The sequence below is a fragment of the Caretta caretta genome, chromosome 15, assembly GCF_965140235.1.
Source record: "Caretta caretta isolate rCarCar2 chromosome 15, rCarCar1.hap1, whole genome shotgun sequence".
Lineage (NCBI taxonomy): Eukaryota > Metazoa > Chordata > Testudines > Cheloniidae > Caretta > Caretta caretta.
The window spans coordinates 24,083,601-24,103,681 of record NC_134220.1 but is presented as its reverse complement, the minus strand read 5'-3'; the positions used below and the strand labels follow the sequence as shown (position 1 = coordinate 24,103,681).

General features: G+C 45.1%; 1 protein-coding gene across 1 annotated transcript; it reads right to left on the bottom strand.

Moving 5' to 3' along the window:
• Positions 1 to 4,314: 4,314 nt before the first annotated feature.
• BRI3BP (BRI3 binding protein) lies at positions 4,315 to 13,734 on the bottom strand. The gene is made up of 3 exons (XM_048821157.2): positions 13,447 to 13,734; positions 11,385 to 11,487; positions 4,315 to 9,154 (listed from the first exon to the last, which is right to left on the bottom strand). Exons 1-3 carry the CDS (start codon positions 13,648 to 13,650, stop codon positions 8,736 to 8,738), a joined length of 726 nt encoding a protein of 241 aa, XP_048677114.2. The 5' UTR covers positions 13,651 to 13,734; the 3' UTR covers positions 4,315 to 8,735.
• Between the last annotated feature and the right edge of the window lie 6,347 nt (positions 13,735 to 20,081).

Genomic DNA, 20,081 nt, shown 5'->3' with positions numbered 1-20,081 from the left:
TGGGAATGATGCGGGCGGGGCGTGGATGGCTGGAGTGACACAGAGCAGGGGAGGGAGGACGTGTGGCCCCTTAGAGACTAACCAGTTTATCTGAGCATAAGCTTCCGTGGGCTACAGCTCACTTCATCGGATGCATCCTGTGGAAAGTGTAGAGGATCTTTTTATATACACACAAAGCATGAAAAAATATTTCCCCCCACCCCACTCTCCTGCTTGTAAGGAGAGTGATCACTTTAGATAAACTATTAGCAGCAGGAGAGTGGGGTGGGAGGAGGTATTGTTTCATGGTCTCTGTGTATATAATGTCTGCTGCAGTTTCCACGGTATGCATCCGATGAAGTGACCTGTAGCTCACGAAAGCTCATGCTCAAATAAATTGGTTAGTCTCTAAGGTGCCACAAGTCCTCCTTTTCTTTTTGCGAACACAGACTAACACGGCTGTTACTCTGAAACTTCTCCTTGCAATGTGTATGATGGTCAAGGTGGGCCATTTCCAGCACAAATCCAGGTTTTCTCCCCTCCCCCCCTCCACAAAAACCCACTCTCCTGTTGGTAATAGCTTATCTAAATGGCCCACCTTAATTATCATACACATTGTAAGGAGAGTGATCACTTTAGATGGGCTATTACCAGCAGGAGAGTGGGTTTTTGTGGAGGGGGGGAGGGGAGAAAACCTGGATTTGTGCTGGAAATGGTCCATCTTGATTATCATACACATTGTAAGGAGAGTGATCACTTTAGATAAGCTATTACCAGCAGGAGAGTGGGGTGGGGGGAGAGAAAACCTTTTGTAGTGATAAACACCCATTTTTTCATGGTCTGTGTGTATAAGAACATCTTCTGTATTTTCCACAGTATGCATCCGATGAGGTGAGCTGTAGCTCACGAAAGCTTATGCTCCAATAAATTGGTTAGTCTCTAAGGTGCCACAAGTACTCCTTTTCTTTTTGCGAACACAGACTAACACGGCTGTTACTCTGAAACAGAGCAGGGGAGGGAAGGAGGAAGAGCGAGTGGAGGGATGGAGGGAGAGAGGAGGGCAATGGGCGAAGGGGCCGAGGAAGGGCTGCTGTGCAGACCCTGGCTTTCCTCTCCTTTGTGTGAGCAGAGCAGATAAGTTGCATCTTTCTATTGCCCGTAAACTCAGCACACCAGCACTGGCTGGTTCACCTCTCAGATAAAAATACAGCTACAAGGAAATCCCCGGTGTGTGTGTGTGTGTCTGTTTATTGCCAATAGCAACATGAGATTAGTGTGCAATGCAACTAATTGGAGCCCTCAGGTTCCTGGCAAATAGCCAGCTCAGTATCTCATTTTGGAATCATAAATAGGCGTGTGAGTAGCCCCATGGATTGCAATGGAACTTAAGCAAAGTTTGTCCATCTTGGAAGGATGAAGGGCGGAGTTGACTGTGCTAGTAGATGAAAGAATTGTTACTCAAAGTCACGCAAAGTAACTATTTCTTCAAGATGTGTTGTCCACATAGATTCCACTTCGTGTGCACACCATGCTCATGAGATTTGATTCCACTGGGGCTTTCATCAACAGAAGTTGGCCCAATAAAAGATATGACCTCACCCACCTTGTCTCTCTAATATCCTGGGACCAACGGCTACAACCACATTACATACTATATGTATACGATAACACTGAACTGCAATCACGGGAAACAAACTGGCATAATAAGCCTCTGTGCTAGGCACTGTACAAACAAGGCATCCCTTTCCTGGATGACCTAAGTGTAAAAAAGAGACCACAGATGGATACAAATGAGGACAGCAAGATACCAGTGGGATGAAACTGTTAATGCTGAAAAGTAAGCAAACATCTTCGTTCTCACATGTACTTATGCCTCATTGCCAACCCCAAGTATTCAAAAATCACAAGACAGACACCTCCAAAAATCATGAGATTTTATTTTTTTTAAAATGGGGTTCTTTTTATTTGGTTTCTGTTTTTTGAAGCTTTGTGGTGCATGGTCACATTTGCAAGCTTTTCTCCACAACCATGAGGACTAGAAATTTACTGTTTTTGTTTAAAAGGTGATATTCTCACCTAATCACGTGCTTCCAGGAGCTCGGTGTAACGCTGGCAGGCCAGATGCCAGCTTTTATCCAGGCTGCAAGCATTAGCTAAAAACTGACAACCTCATAGCTAGAGACCAGACCAGGTATGGTAGTTTTCCTCAAAATAGGTATTCGTCTTATAAGAATGTATTTAGTCTCTAAATGCTTGTAAGTTGCTGCGTGCCTTAAACTCACGGGTAACGTTAGTATTCCATGCTATAAGAAAATATGTACGTTTTGCTTCTTAACTTTGAAAATGTTTGCTCTGAACTTATGAATTCAGGCACAGGAATCATTCCCTTCCCCCCCGCCAGGAGGCGGGGACAGGGGATGCTCTCGGGCACCATGGCCCCCTGCCCAGGACAGATGGAGGGACCCTGGCCCTCCATAGGAGCCTGGGCTCCCCTGGGCAGCTCTTAGCATGGCCTACCTCCAGTTTGCAGCCTGACCACAGGGTGGGGAGGAGGATGAGCAGGGCCACAGGGGAATAAGAGGGGCAGGGCATGGGGCTCCTACATGTGTATATGTTTGCTTTCTTTAATCTGTTAACATTTCTTTTTCCTAGTTAATAATAAACCTTTAGTTAGTTTATTACAGGATTGGCTCCAGGTGGTGTCTTTGGTGTAAGATCTAGGGTACCAAATGATCTGGGGGTCAGTGACTGGCCTCTTGAGACTGCGAGAAAATTGCATATTATGTGATGTTTTGTGTAAGTGACCATTTATCACTAAGTCCAGTTTGTCTGGGTGGCAAGATAGACTGGAAAGTCTAAGGGGACTGTCTTTGACTCCATGGTTAAGTGTTACAGTGATCCAGGAGTTCACATTTGTTACTGGCCTGGTAAAATCTAGTAATAAAACTCCCCACCAGTTTAGGGTCTCTGCCCTGTTTTGACAGTCTATCCTGAGGTAGACACGGGCACTCATGGTTGTGAGCCAGATAGCATGACGGGGGCCTTTAATAAAACCATCAAATATTCGCAATTAGATCAAGAGATTAGCAACACGGCCCTGCCCCTCAGGAAGTCCCATTAGCAGGGTGGGACAAGTTTCTCCAATGACACAACTGCAGAAGGCCTCCCTGGCCCCTGCTCTATCACCTCACCCACCTTTGGTCTCCCTTCCAAGGACCACACTCATAGGATCCTGCTTAGCTTCCCTCCCGCTAGGTAATTTCACCCCTCCTCTAACGTCAGAGAAGCGGGATAGGGATAAGGGGGTTTGAAATTCCCACCTGCCGCCGACCGTTGGTCTCGCGTTGTCTCCGCCACACCCCGCGGCTGCGTGAGGTCCTAGCTCGGGCGGCGATAGGCCCCGGCCCCCGTGGACAGGCCGCCCCCTGCCTGCCCGCCAGCACAGGCAAACCACCAGCAGGGAGTCCGCCCCCCCTCGGCAGACAGGTGTCACACAGGATGATCTGCCTACCCCCGCCAAGCAACAGAGAAGCTGGCTCATGATGGCCTGGGAGCAGCTCCCCGCTTTACCCACAAGAGGGGACCTGCTTTGTCTACACCCAGCTCAGACATCCCCATGCAGGCTCACAGACACGAACAAAAGTGCACCTGAAGGACAAGACACCCTTTGTCCTATTGCATTGACAGATCAGCAGCCCCCTGATGACATGGCATAGTGCTAGAAAGGGAAAGGGTGTGGGAGGAAGCATTACTGCTGTAAAATCTGCGTAGGAGTCAATGATCCACTCTCTTTAGTCTTTTGTGACCTAGACACAGACCATGGGGATAGATCATTATCAACAGAACTAAGTCAAGGGACAGAGGCTTGCAACAGCTTGTATACCATAGGTAAGAATAAAGACAGGTTTCACAGTAGCAGCCGTGTTAGTCTGTATTCGCAAAAAGAAACGGAGGACTTGTGGCACCTTAGAGACTAACAAAGTTATCTGAGCATAAGCTTTCGTGAGCTACAGCTCACTTCATCAGATGCATTCGATGAAGTGAGCTGTAGCTCACGAAAGCTTATGCTCAAATAAATTGGTTAGTCTCTAAGGTGCCATAAGTACTCCTTTTCTTTTTGTGAATACAGACTAACACGGCTGCTACTCTGAAACCTGCTTCTTTTAAAGGGTTTTAAGCTGCAGGGATATGATCACAAACAATGTATGATGCAAATTTTCTCTAATTTAGACAGTCAGGTGCCATCAGACCTCTTTCTCAAATAGTGGAGTTCCAGAAAATTACTTTCCTCCAAACACACGACTTGCAACAAAACAGTCTTAAGAGCAATACAGGTCTCAGTGCAAAGTTTTAGCAAACATTTATTTTGTTTAAGCTAAGTCACAATACCATAATTTATTTGCGAAATCGGTCTACAAATATTTAACTACATAATACATTGATCTGGTGGTCAGAGAAGTAATAAATAAAGCCATGTATAGCTCTGTAAAAATAAGTTTGATAGTCATAACTTCTTAAAATATCAGCAAAATCTAATATTTCCCTAAGGGTCATATGTCAAAAGTAAACACACAATTTTCTTCAGAACAAATCATTTTACATAACAATTTGCACAAATTTAAATATGATCTACACTTTAAATCTCATGTACAAAACAGGATGTGAAATTAAATGACTGACATCAGTGCTGAGAACTAGTGCTACAATAGCAAATATAATTCCTGGTTAAAAAGAAGAAAGATCAATTTTTAATGTGCTAATTCTAATCACAGTTCAATGGAATTATCCAAAAATTTAAAATACATGCAGATACGATAAAATCTTTATTCTCAAAAACCAGACAAGTAGAACTTATGGTCAATAACATCATTAGCTGCCAAAACTGGATTATTAGTATGTGAGGCAAATCACATTAAAAAAAACTTTACACCATCAAAAAGCTAAGGTTGGTACTGAGTCTATTTTCCATATTAACTATGCAACAAGTCTTTAAAAGCAAATCACAATTTGAAGAACACACTATTAAGTACACTACTGATCTACATCGGACTTTGTACATTGTACTCTGACATTCAATACCACTTTTGAAAACATTACATTCTGAATACAAAACAGTTAACTATAGGTGAGTTGTGTACTTTCAGATAAACTGCTACAAATGTAAAGCTTTACAGAATGTTGATGTACTGAAATACACACAGTAGTTTCAAATATTAGGCCCTAAAGTATGAAATATAAAAACTTAAGACCTTAATGGAATTTCTGTTAAAGCCAGACAGCTTGAGGTCCATCATAAACGATCATGTCAATCAATAAAGTAAGGTGACATTCTTCTAAGTAGCTGCTGAAGACTGGACAATAAAAAGGAGCCGGTCAATATTACTAGCCTCTAGAACGGATGACAGGATTTGTTAAACTATGCTAAAGAATGCAAAGATATTACTGCCCATCTCGGAATGAGCCATTTAGTGATTAGAGCAAAGTACGGGGAGTCACAAGATCTGGGTTTTATTCCTATCTCTGCCACTGACTTGCTGTATGGTCGTGGGCAAGTCACTCAAACTCCGTGCCTCAGTGTACCCATCTGTAAAATGGACTGATTACACATCTTTGTAAAGTGCCCTGAGGCCCTCAGATAAAAGCCAGTATCACACAATCACTTCCTATGGAATGAATTATGAAGAATGGAGTAGAAGAGCCTAGTAGGTGAACAGTATGGAAAATAATATTGTATGGAAAAATATTAGTAAACTATATTTACAAAAGTAACTTGAGAACTGAAATACACCACCAGATTAGCCTTCCAAAAGCATTTTAACTACTGTGCACATTAAATTCAGAGCATTTACAATCATTGAATTTTTGTTTGTGCTCTTTCAAAATAACTACTTTTGAAGTTAGCAGACTATACACTGAGATAATTGAATATTGGGAAACAATACTGATTAAAATAGCCAATTTTAAATAAACTGCCTAAGCATATTTGCCTTGTCTATTTATAACATTTTAAATTTTCTACTGTGTTTAAAATGAAACATTTCACTATACCTGGGATGTAAGTAAATACAAAAATATATTTTCCTGCATGCAGCAGGGTGGGGAAGTTTGGGAGAAGAGTGTTGACACAAAAGGGCTGGTTTTACCAAAAACTAAAAAAGTGACATAAAAAGAGACATGGGAATAATATGAATATAATCCAAAAGTAAATTTTATGGTAACATTTTAATGTAAGTCTGTAATATGCAATTCTTATTATTCTTATATTAATCTTTGTGTTTTTATCTTCAGTACTAAATATAGATTACCTAAAATATAAACATTTTATGTAAAATATAAATCATATTCATAGAAAAGAAAACAGGCATGAATGTACACTTCAGGTAACAGTTACACATCCCTGTATTTCCTTATTTAGGACACAATTATGCAAAACTGACTCATGTGGGTCACCTTCTCCCCCAGGAGTTGTCCCACTGAAGACAGTGCAACTATATGCTCTAGTAAGGTTTGTTTGCAGGCTTCAGTCCTTAGGCCCCAAATTCACAAAGCACTTTGCTAAACTGGGACTTTAATACCTAATTTCAGAGTCTACTTTGTACCCAGATCCTACGAGCACTACTGAGGGTAGTGATTTTTACTATGAATAGTCCCGTTGCTATCAACAGCACTACATCTATTAGAGACCACGGGGTTGAGCCTGTAGGACCCTAACCGTTTTTAAAGCATAAGAATGAAGAAAGAAGTTTAAATACGGCATTATTAGTTTGGAAGCCTGCACATAATCATACAATTTATTTATTTTTTTGTAGACAAGGGTTGGGCTTTTTGTTGTTAAATCAGATACTTTGCAATTTTCAACAAAAACTTTGTAAGGATTCAGGGTTTTTGCATTTGCATATGTGGCCACTTAGATAGCATGAAGGATTAAAAAGGCTCACACTACATACTGTCAATTGCAAATTAAACCAATTAACTAAGTTTAAGTTATCACTGACAAGTTGGTGCCAAAGATCAAAAAACCCTATATTTTAAAATGGCCATAAATATGGATTTAAAAATAAATCATAGTAATACAAGTTCAATATGACAGACCAAAAGAGAGATCAGGCAAGTAACATGCATTTTTAAAATAGTCTTCTTGTATGCTTCAGCATTAAAAATTAAAAGGAAATTTACAATGAAAATTCAATGAAATGTTAAAATCCTGGTTAAACCCCAAAACAACAAGTTGAAGACAGAATGCCAAATTCTGCTTAGGTGGTTATATGCAATTCCCCTGAAGAAAACAGGGACACATATGTGAAATAGCAGTTTTTGGCTCAGCACAAGATTTTATTTTAACACAGCTTTTAAAAAATATTAGAAACTGGTTCTTCTGAAATGATGGTGCATATTATCTGTTTAGGTATTTATACTGTGCTCATTGCTATGGCATAAATGCTTTCCCACCATACATCCCCAGAACAACCTTGAAAGTACTGCATTACAAAAGTTAAATGATTTCTCAGACTTTCCTCCCTGAGGTTACCTTTGTCTCAACACACTTCAACAAATCTTACAAAGTCAGTGTCATAATGATCTAGCTTGTTAGCATGGTAAGGATATAAATACAAACACCCACCAAAATAAAGTCGCTTCAAAGCTTTCTAACATCACTTTGAAATAATCCTCTATTTTATACACACTTAAGTGACTGACCTCCCAAAGACCCACTGGGGACACGGACTTCAAGCAAAAAGCACCCATAAGACTTAAAATTTTAGAAAAAAATCCAGATCTTCCTCAAGATAGATTTATTGCTGCTTATTGGTCCTGAGAAAGCTTTAAGCAACAATACATTTGGAAGTATTTTATCTGCTGCATTTTTTGTTCTGAGGAAGCATGTGGGTCCTGAGATTTAAAAATAAAAAAAATTTCTTCTTATGCGCTCCTATGTGGAAAATGCTTTACTGTGAAGATCAAATATAAACTACTCTGCCACTGAAAATTTGTCAGCACACTACATTTCTTATCCTCGTAGCAATTTTTGATTTTTTAAACTGCACTTTAAAACAAAACAAAACACTGAAGGCAAAGTCCATAATATGAAAAGCTAAGAAAGAAAACCACATAGCTGTAGAGTTATGGGTCCTTCATTTTGGGGTGGCTTTAAAGGGCTTCTGATTTAATGAAGTAACTCCCTTCTTGCCATTAAAAGCTATGGTATGATTTTTTTGGCCTGAATGTGAGAAAATTTTTCATACTACATGAAAAGGCAACTTCAGGCAATGAAATAAATCAACAGTAAATTAGAATGCTCACACCTTTGTAAAAAAAAAAAAAAAATTAAAACATGGACCCACTATCACTACTTCTCAAGAAAAACATTTGGTAGCCTAAGTAAGATTTTTTTAATGTCAAATTTGCATAATGCTCAGCTCAGCTTCAATATTTTAAATAATTACTCAATTTGCTTTTATAAAAACTCTACAAAAAGATGTTTTTAAATGCTTGTAAAAGTAAGCGTTTTCACTGATAAAATTCTAGTCATGGATAACGTTCTCTGAATATATAGCTAAATCTCATATCTTATTTTACAAGTGTTTTTTTCTGAGTGTATGGTCTAGATAAATTACTCTTATTCTTCTAAACACATGATCTAAAGTTTTAACATTGCACATTTTTATCATGTGATTTTTTGTTGCTTAGTAACTTTCAATGAGATAGTGCTTAGTAACCTTCTAGTGAGCTGGTGTGAAGTGATCTATAGGTTTTATTCATTGGTCATTGGCTCTGTCCATGTTTTCCATTATCCTAGTAAGACGTATGTTCAGAAGTCTAATTTGACTGTCAATATGGTCAATCTTCTCCTCAAGGCTGCTGCTGCTGTTTCTCCTCCAATAAAATCCAACGGGTCCAGTCATGAAGTAGACTGCTACAACAAAGCACAGAGGCAAGACTGCATGCTCTGGTTCTCCTTCATACTTCTGGAGGATGTATACACATGAGAGGGCAAACAGAGCAACTCTTACAATCCAGAAGAAGCGACCAAACAGCATATGTAAGAGACAGAAGAAGAATCCAAGGAAGATAGAAAAAAACCAATAGGCAAGTAAAACAGCACCAATCAGCAGAAGAACACGCGTAGGGTTGTTGGCAACTGCTGCAGGGCTGAAATAATGAGTCAGGTTGGAAGCTGAAAAATAAAAACAAGTTTATGAGAAATTAAAAGATAGTTTAATTACATCCGGCAAAGGTAAGTGTAAACTGTGAGCATAACAACTGAAGGGCCATATATCTGCAGAAGTTTCAAGGCTGTGGTTTCTAGAGAAAAAAAAAGGGGGGGGTGCGGGGTAGGGTGTGACCAAATTACTGGATAATGATAAATACATATGTACCCCCGTGTGCCTCTTTCATATACCAGCAATCATTAGATTATTTCTATGGTTGTGACTGAGTGAATTCACTTCAGTTAAAGAGAGGGCCACACTAGTCCAGGGCATAAAGTTTAGAACTAAGATCAAGGGTAAATATGGTCTTCATGTAGTAACATTTAGATATTATTTGTTAAGCTGCATTCAGCATCACACAACAGAATAGTACATCCACCTTTAGGATCATGACTATTTCTACCCTTTGTTTCTTTTCATTCTCCTCCCCCTCCCCCATCTTCCTTTGTTTCTCTGCCCTTTCCTTGTGTCTTTCCTTTTCCCCTCTGCATTTCTTTCCCTGCAGCAACTCTCAGTTTACCCTTCGGACTTTTTCCTCATCCCATTCCACCTGATAAAGCGATCAGCAATAAAATAACGACAACATGTAAAGAGATTAACGACAGGAACTCCATCTGCACGCAAGACTGCTTAAAATTATTCAGCTTTGTGGAGTCTAGATCCCAGAACCATTAGGAAAATAACTTAGTTGGAAAAACAGTATTTTAATTTTTAAAGTGTCTATTTTTGCTCTATTACAAAAACAAGTCATTGTAATCAGAGAGCCACATATCCCAAACTTTTCCTTCAAAATTCACAGAACACTGGTGCAAGGTGCTATTTCCTAGGCAAGGTTTATAAGCACAAACGAGTGTGTCACCATATTAGAGCACCTGGGCAAGCCACAGCAATATGCCCTTGTTTCGGAAAAGCTAGGAATTCAGTCAAACCAAAGAAAGATATTACATTAGAAGTGGAGAGAACATTCTACTACTAACTATTGCAAAGCACATTATAGAAAAGTGCTCCGTTAACTTCAACAAGGTTTCCATCATTAAGTGACACACTTAGTGATAAAAATCCTCTTAATTTATTCCTGTTCCAGCTCCAGTGTCTGATCTACAGCAATCCTAGGACCATGGGTCTTCTTTTCTCTCTTACAGATAGGAAAGGAGTCACATTTACAGAGTGCTCTATATGACCAGACTTAGCATTAAGAATGTTACAAATATCAGAGATGGGAGTAAGAAAAGGGAGAAATAAAGAGCAGGGAAAACAAGAGAAAACTTAGGTACAGGCAAATGTACAAAATGAAGGAAGGAAAAAAAATGTGAAAATACCAGGAAAAATTATGCAGATCTTTTTCATTCTTTTCTAAAGAAAACTTTCTAATAACTGTCCTCTCTTCAGAGAAATATTTTCAAGGCACCCTCATCATGCTAACACAGTAAAGTGATTAAGCTACACAAACCCTTTAAAAGTTTTATTTCCCATACCCCTGCCCAGAGAATTTAACAGTGTTGAGTCCTGTTTACAGAACAGATATAGCAGCAGTGCAAAGCTTTTCTCATACTGCTTTACCAAAATACTTCACCTGCTTCTGGAGTGTTGAGGAGCGTTGGGATAGATGGAATTTCAGGGATTACATTATAAGAAAAGGAGAAACAAACTAGAGGTAGAAACTAGTCCCCACCAACACTCTAGAAGGGGTAGCTACCTAAACCAGCCCTCACAGTTGCATACTCTAGGTGCTCCAGAAACTGTCCTCTCCATTCTCTTTAGTGGATGACACCCAGTCACAAGTCTCAAAACACCCAATGAAGAACAAAGATTAACCACTAACCTGTCCAGATTTAGAAAGCTACACAAGACATCTCTTTGCCCAGATTTTCAACTCAGTGAACTATCAGCTCTTGGATTTTAGCTCACTGGTCAGATCTCTTTCCATTCTCTGCTTCAAAGCTACAGAATGCAGAGTAGCAGGATTGTTTTACTTCTTTTGTTTGGAAGTATTAATGACAAAATGTAAACCCTGGAAGTGCTCCCAGAAATTGCGGTGATGGATGATTTATAAATGCATGTAATAACAGGTATCAAAGATAATACAAATGCAAAGGTAATACATACCTTCTTAATATTCTCCATCCTCCCCATACCTGTAAAAACATCCATAAGGATTACCTGCATAATTTTGGGTTTAATAGACATCACACTTACCATCAATTCCAAGAACATCCAGCACATCAGTCCATATTCTCCAGAATGTGTCTACTAATACATCCACACCGTAAACAAATCTTTCTGTCAGCCTTGAGAAAAACTGTAAAATAAAATGCTACTGTAAAGAATGACCATTGGAAATCAACCTTGAGGGGTTTATGCAGTTTATTCAGTTTTCAGTACATCTTAAACAAACAAACAAACATAAATATATAAATATATATATATACACACACACACACATATATAAATATATACATATATTTCCCTTTACCATAGTATCTGCGTGCCTCCAAGTATTTAAAAATAAATGTAGCAAATCTTTCTTTCGTTCCAGATCACAGGAAAAACTGAATTAACATAGGTTTTTGTTTGCCTGCTTGTTCATATTTGTGTGTTATTTGCAACAAGTTCATAACTGGTGTGTGAAAACCAAAAACTCTTTCAATGCAATTCTCAGATATTTACTGAAAACCTGACAGGTCCATAAACAATGTGGACAAAACTACACAAAACTTTAACGACAGTGCAAATTATACTCATTCAATTCAGCAAATTACATACCTTCATGTTGTTATGATACAGAGGGAGTTAAGATTGGGAAATGTGAAGTTAGAAGATTGAATGAGAAAATGAGTACACCTGAAGGCTGATTTGGTTTCCTTTGGGAACAGCCTAATCTAAATTTGTTTTGAAGATTACTCTACTTGTTAGTCTTATTTCAGTTCTTGTGTGTATCCCTGAAGAATCTGACCTGAATCCCTAAGAAGCCTTCTGAAGGCTGTCACTATAAAATTCCTGAACAAAAAGCTATCGAGATTATAGGTGAAAAAGATGGATATTTGGCTCAGCTTGCTTCATCTAATCTAGCACCTGCATCTTCCATGCTGCTCCCTAATTTACTGCCAGCTATTGTGCAAGAACCTTCTCCTGGCCTCCTAGTGACATCCAGCTCAGCCTTCCTCTCTCTCCATTTCAACAATCTTATCTGAACACATTTTCTTCTCCTCCTTGCCCAAGTGTCTTGATTCTTTCCCTCTGACACTTTACTGTATTGAATACAAACAATGCTGTAACTATATTTCAAAAAGCACTGTGACAAAACTGGAATATATGCTCTGTATAAATCGTTTAGTATTGCTTCTAATTTACTCTCCCAGCTCTAGTTTAATAATCCATCCACGCTTCTATTTGTACTAACAACGAGAAGGAAGCCAAAGATTTCTCATTCAGTTTTTGCTTGGGAGGGTAGGGAGTTCTCAAACCCAGTTTTCTTTGCTATAGAGCACTAGGGGACAGAGGGCCCTGGGTCCACAATGTGAAAGTCATTGGCCACCGCTTCTAAACAGCACGAACCTGCGCTAGTATCTGGTGGATCAGAGACGCAGAGCAGCCACCCACAGAGGGAGCCAGACAGCTCGCAGCGCCCTCCCCGTCCCGCCCCATGGCCCCCGGGAAGGCTCTTTTCCTTACGATGGGCTAATCCTAATCGTTAATCCTTACGATGGGTCTCCTTTAAGTTTTCGGGGGAGCAGACTGTCCGCGCGGAGGGGGGCTGTTTCTACGCTCCTACACCAGCGGAAAAAGGTGCACGCCCCGAGCGTCCCCCCTTCCAGCCTCGCCCCACGCCACCAAGAGACGCCTCGGGGTGAGGCGGCAACGAAGGCAAGCGGCCCCCGTGGGGCTTTCAACGATTCCGGCTCCCACCCACCTCCACCCCGGGCAGACCCCCCCCCCCCCCCCGCGGCTCCCGGGCAGCCTTAGTCCCCGTCGGGCTGGCGCGGGGCGCCCGGGAACTTGCGGGGCTTGCTCGGGGCGGGGGGGCCTGCGGGGGGGCCTGCGCCGGGGGGGGGGGTGCGGGGAGCGCCGGGGGGGGGGGGGGTGCGGGGAGCGCCCGAAGCCGGGAACGGGGCGGCGGCGCGGGATGGCGGGAGCCGGGGGGAGGGATCGGCCGCAGGGCCCGCGCCTTTTCCTCACCCCGCTAGGGGAGGGCAGGGGGCTCGGGGCTCGCCGAGGGGTGGAGGGGGGGGGCTCGCCGGGGGCGGGGGGGGGGTCTCACCTTCTGCAGGGCCCGCACGTTCTCCTCGCCGAACAAGCCGCTCACCCCCTGGTAGATGCCGCTGGCCGCCCGGCGGAAGCTGTTCTGCTTGTCGGCGCCGCGGCTCCGGGCCGCCCAGGCTCCCGGTCCCACCACCTCGCCCAGCAGCAGCAGGAGAAGCAGCGCCAGGCCGGGCACGAGCCGCCCCCTGCTTCCCGCCGCCATGTCGCTCAGCCCGGCCGAGCCCCCCGAGCGCCGCCGCCTGAGCGCGAGGAGCCTGTGGCCGCCGCTCCCAGCATCCTCCCGCCCGGCGGGCCGCACAGGGTCCCGCGGCGGCTGCAGCGCCCCCTGCGGGAGGCGGAGTGACAGGGCCGGTCCCTCGGGGCCGCCCGCCCAGGCGCCGGCGGCGAGCCCGGGCCGCGTAGCGCTCGTCGCCGGGCGGCGTGACGGGCAGCGCCCACAACGCAACACACACACGCTGCACACCCCGGACCTCACAATACACCCACACCCCTCACCTCACACTGCACACCCCTGACAGTGCAACACGCACACCGCACACCCCTCACCTCACAATACACCCACACCGCACACCCCTCACCTCACACTGCACACCCCTGACAGTGCAACACGCACACCCCTCACCTCACAATACACCCACACTGCACACCCCTCACCTCACACTGCACACCCCTGACAGTGCAACACGCACACCGCACACCCCTCACAATACACCCACACCGCACACCCCTCACCTCACACTGCACACCCCTGACAGTGCAACACCCACACTGCACACCCCTCACCTCACGATACACCCACACCGCACACCCCTCACCTCACACTGCACACCCCTGACAGTGCAACACGCACACCCCTCACCTCACACTGCACACCCCTGACAGTGCAACACGCACACCCCTCACCTCACAGTGCACACCCCTGACAGTGCAACACGCACACCGCACACCCCTCACCTCACAATACACCCACACCGCACACCCCTCACCTCACACTGCACACCCCTGACAGTGCAACACGCACACCGCACACCCCTCACCTCACAATACACCCACACCGCACACCCCTCACCTCACACTGCACACCCCTGACAGTGCAACACGCACACCCCTCACCTCACAATACACCCACACTGCACACCCCTCACCTCACACTGCACACCCCTGACAGTGCAACACCCACACTGCACACCCCTCACCTCACGATACACCCACACCGCACACCCCTCACCTCACACTGCACACCCCTGACAGTGCAACAGGCACACCCCTCACCTCACAATACACCCACACCGCACACCCCTCACCTCACGATACACCCACACCGCACACCCCTCACCTCACACTGCACACCCCTGACAGTGCAACACGCACACCCCTCACCTCACAATACACCCACACTGCACACCCCTCACCTCACGATACACCCACACCGCACACCCCTCACCTCACACTGCACACCCCTGATAGTGCAACACGCACACTGCACACTCCTCACCTCACAATACACAGAGTGCACACCCCTCACCTCACAGTGCACACCTCTGACAGTGCTACACGCACACCGCACACCCCTCACCTCACAATACACAGGCAGTGCACACCCCTCACCTCACAGTGCACACCCCTGACAGTGCAACATGCACACCGCACACCCCACACCTCACAATACACCCACACCGCACACCCCTCACGTCACACTGCACACCCCTGACAGTGCAACACCCACACCGCACACCCCTCACCTCACAATACACCCACACCGCACACCCCTCACCTCACACTGCACACCCCTGACAGTGCAACACGCACACCGCACACCCCTCACCTCACAATACACCCACACCGCACACCCCTCACCTCACACTGCACACCCCTGACAGTGCAACACGCACACCACACACCCCTCACCTCACAATACACAGAGTGCACACCCCTCACCTCACAGTGCACACCCCTGACAGTGCAACACGCACACCGCACACCCCTCACCTCACAATACACCCACACCGCACACCCCTCACCTCACACTGCACACCCCTGACAGTGCAACACGCACACCGCACACCCCTCACCTCACAATACACAGAGTGCACACCCCTCACCTCACAGTGCACACCCCTGACAGTGCAACACGCACACCGCACACCCCTCACCTCACAATACACCCACACTGCACACCCCTCACCTCACACTGCACACCCCTGACAGTGCAACACGCACACCCCTCACCTCACGATACACCCACACCGCACACCCCTCACCTCACACTGCACACCCCTGACAGTGCAACACCCACACTGCACACTCCTCACCTCACAATACACAGGCAGTGCACACCCCTCACAACGCAACACACACTGCATATCCCTCACCTCACAATATACATACCCCGCACAGCACATGCTGCATAGCCCACCTCAGAATATACACACATTGTCCACCCCTCACCTTACAACATACAAACCACCCCTCCCAGCAAAACACGCACGCTGCACACCCTCACCTCACAATAAACACTCTGCACACCCTCACAGCACAACATACACCCTGTACATTCTTCTCTTCACAATATACACACACACCGCACACCCTTCACAGCTAGGGTGACCAGATAGCAAGTGTGAAAAATCAGGACACTTTTTTTTCCCAGGGTGTGTGTGTGTGTTATAGTTGCATATATAAGACAAAGTCCCTAATATCAGGACGTCTGGTTACCCTACTTACAGCGTATCACACACACACCCCTCACAGTGCACCACATCCACCTCTCATTTCACAACACACACACCTTGCACATCCCTCACCTCATAATTAGGGCCCTACCAAATTCAGGGTCCATTTTGGTCAATTTCACTGTCATAGGATTTTAAAAATGGTAAATTTCAGGATTTCAGCTATTTAAATCTGAAATTTCATGGTGTTGTAATTAGAGGGGTCCTGACCCAAAAAGAAGTTGTTGGGGGGTTGCAAGGTTATTGTAGGGGGGGTTGCAGTACTGCTACCCTTACTTCTGTGCTGCCTTCAGAGCTGGGCAGCTGGATAGCTGCGGCTGCTGTCTCAAACTCTCTACATCCTCTGTTCCTGCATTTATAGAGAAAAACAGGCTTCTGAGTGGCTGCAAAAGTAAGACTATTAGAGGTATTATTGCATCCTCTGCTAATGAGCAGTGCATTGAATTAGAATAGGGGGTAGGCCTGGACATAAGGCACTCTGTTATTTGATATGAAAATAGATAGATAGGCTCATGTGTAAGCAACTTTGCTGAAAGTATCAAATAAATGAACTGGGTTTAGAGGTCGGGTGGCATGTTCAAAAGCAACCAAGTGACTTTAGGTGCATGAGTCCCATTGACTTTCACTTTAACTTGTGCTCCCAAGTCCTAAATCAGCAGTTCTCAAACTTCATTGCACCATGACCACCTTCTGACAACAAAATTTACTACATGACCCCACGAGGGGGGACCAAAGACTGAGCCTGCTGCCCCGGATGTGGGGGCCAAAGCTGATGCCCAAGACCTTCTACCCTGGGCAGGGGGCATGTAATCTTAGCCCTGGCCAGTGCGGCTTGGGCTTCAGGCTAGGGCAATGGGGCTTGGGCTTGGGCTTCAGACTTGCTGGGGCCCAGGGCCAATACCAGTCTTGGCAACCCTATTAAAATGGGCTCGCAACCCACTTTGGGCTCCTGACCCACAGTTTGAAAATCCCTATCCTCAGTCATTCACGGGCTTTTGACAATCCCACTCAGAGGCAATAAATAATAAAAAAAAAAATGCACAAGGGAGCATTGGAGCTGGCTTCAGTGCTGTGGGGAAGAATGGAAAGTGAAAATATTACCTGGAATCTTATCACAGCTTGGCTCCTAAGAAGCAATATTGTCAACCCGAAAAGTTCAAAAATCATGAGTCAGACTCATGGGTGGTGGGTGAACACCCGCCAGCCCTTCCCCTTTCACCCGAGATCCCGCCAACCATAGCTGGAGGAGCCCTGAGCAGCCAGAGGAGCCCTAGGCTGCCTGCCCCACCCAGCTCCCCCAGCACTGGGCCGGCCCCATCGCCACCCCAGGGTGCTGGCTCAACCCCCCCCAGGCTATCTGTGGCTACTAGCAGGCCCAAGCTCCAGGCCACTGGCTAGAGCTGAGCCCCCGCCCGCTTAAGGGTAGATGGCGAGGGAGGGTGATACCTCGGGGTGGAACATGGGCGGGGCCACAGCCTGGGTCAGGGGAGGCTTAGCCTGCCCTGGCCTTTGATACCCACCACCCATGGTCAGACTCCCAAAAATCATAAGATTGGCCAAAAAGGGGTGGGTCACAGGAGGTGGGGTGTGAAGGGGTAGGTGTGTGTGTTATGTATCAGTCTGCCCCTGGCTGCCCTGATGCCTGACTCTCTCTCAGGTGTGTTTGTGTTGTGAAGAAGATAGGTGTGTGTTGTGTTGTGAGGAGTGATGTGGCAGGGGTGTGTGTTGTGCTGTGAGGAGTGATGACGAGGGTGTTGTGCTGTGAAGGGTGTACAGTGTGTGTGTTGTGCTGTGAGAGGTGGGTATATGCAGTGTATGTATTATAAATAGGGCCTTACCAAATTCAAGGCCATGAAAAACACATCATGGACCGTGAAATCTAGTCCCTCCTACCCCCGGTGAAATCTGGTCTTTCATGTGCTTTTACCCTATACTATACAGATTTCATGGGAGGAGACCAGCATTTCTCAAATTGGGGGTCCTGACCCAAAAGGGGCTTCACAAGGTTATTTTAGGGGGGTCATGGCATCGTCACCCTTACTTCTGCCCTGCCTTCAGAGCTAGGTGGCCAGAGAACAGCGGCTGTTGGCTGGCTCTGAAGGCAGCGCCCTGCCAGCAGCAGTGCAGAAGTAAGGGTGGCAATACCATACCATGCCACCCTGGGCAGCCGCCGCTCTCCAGCCGCCCAGCTCCGAAGACAGTGCTGCGGCCAGCAGCAGCACAGAAGTAAGGGTAGCAGTACCGCAACCCCCTACAATAACCTTGCAACCCCCCAACAATTTCTTTGTGCAACCTTAATTTGATCCCCCTGTGCATGTGTATTATGGTGCAATCTAATTACATGATCAAACTATTTTTTTCATAGGATCCCTGCTTCATTCAGTGCCCTGGACAGACTGTGCCCTGTGGAGGAGTCAGGATCGTTATCATCAGGGTTGGGATCTTTAGATCCACAGCACAGTCCCTTGTCACTTGAACTAAGAGTAACTGGTAACTGCTGTTATCTTTGTTTGGACCTGCCACTAGAGGTGGTGAAGACACACACTTTTCCAGTGGGTTTCACAGCTATTTTCTAGAGAGCAAAGGGATATTGAGACTTGGGAATATAAGTCAATTCCAGCAATGTTTCCAACAAAATGATGCAAGTATAGAGGAAAGCTCCCATAGCCACAAGCTACTCTGAGCAGGTACTTGTCAGGGTTAGGGGCTATGCTACCACTGGTGATGCTCCCCTAGGGAGTAGGGATACAGCAGCCCCTCAGGTCCTCAGAGCACAGGGGCTGTGGTTTCCCCTGGCCATTATGCAGGCTGGGTAAGGTTGGAGACAAAGGCTCCTTACACTTCCCCCAAACATGCTGCCTGTGTGAGGGCCCCATGTCAACCTCTTCCTTACAGTGATTGCACCTTTGGCAGGGACCAATGCTGTGACATCATCTGAACTACATGGTGTTCAGTGATCACACAGTGTTTAAGGTGCTTGCAAGAGTTTTGCTTTGTTCGGAATCCAGCTCCAACCCTGTGTGCATAATAACTTTCACAGCAAGCAGTCCAGACTCTCTGTCAAGCTCAATCTCTAAAGGCACAGCCCCAAATACAAACTTTTACAGTGAAGTGGAGAGTGGTTAAGGATGTCTCTCTCTGGGCCACATTTCATTAGACCCTAAGAATCAAGAAGAGGTGAAAGGTAGCTACAGATAATTATTAGTGTTTTAGAACTACCAAACTTCTCACTTGTACAGGTATGAATATTATTTGTATGTATTCTAATCAAGATCTGAAATTACAGCTAGTACTTTCATGTATGTAATAGATTCCAGGACTGAAGTGGACTCTGGATGTAAGCTTTTACATGTTGTCCACAAGAAGAACTGGATTTGCTTCAATTATTGTGTTGAAAGTTTCCTCAATTGGAGAAGGATCTCCCTCACTCCTGCAGAACAAGCAAGGTCCAGCCCTTTGTCCCTGCGTGGTCTGGAGCAGAACAAAGGACATTTGGTGTCTTTTTGGTGACTAAAAGCTTTATTTTGGGAGTTCTCCACCTTCAGAACAAGTCCTCAGAACCATTTGTGCTGAATTTGTTAGTGTCTGCTTGAGGAGTTTGTCTATTTTAGAACAATCCTCATAAGGGTGCTTAAGAGTTTAGACTTCCAATCATTCCATAAAATGTGTGCCTTGTGGTGTATCCTGCCTCATTGTGTCAACCAGACAACCTCTTCAGTTCTCAAAATGGAATTTAATCTTTGGATACTTGCACAGGTTTATTCACATACTTATTATATTCAAGTGGGTGTGTGGAGTGTCCTTAATACAAACCTAGAATAAGGTGGGTATCTTGTTTTGAAATGATTTTGTTATACAAAAGTAGCATTTGAAAGATATTTGGGTGAAAATGGTGAATTAC

What these genes read in the sequence shown, in the direction of transcription:
- BRI3BP (XM_048821157.2), bottom strand. Translation starts at nt 13,650, where the DNA reads ATGGCGGCGGGAAGCAGGGGGCGGCTCGTGCCCGGCCTGGCGCTGCTT. An exon ending in ACGTGCGGGCCCTGCAGAAG is followed by an intron (nt 11,488 to 13,446) that starts GTGAGACCCCCC and finishes TTTATTTTACAG; the next exon opens with TTTTTCTCAAGGCTGACAGA. An exon ending in GGATGTTCTTGGAATTGATG is followed by an intron (nt 9,155 to 11,384) that starts GTAAGTGTGATG and finishes TTTATTTTTCAG; the next exon opens with CTTCCAACCTGACTCATTAT.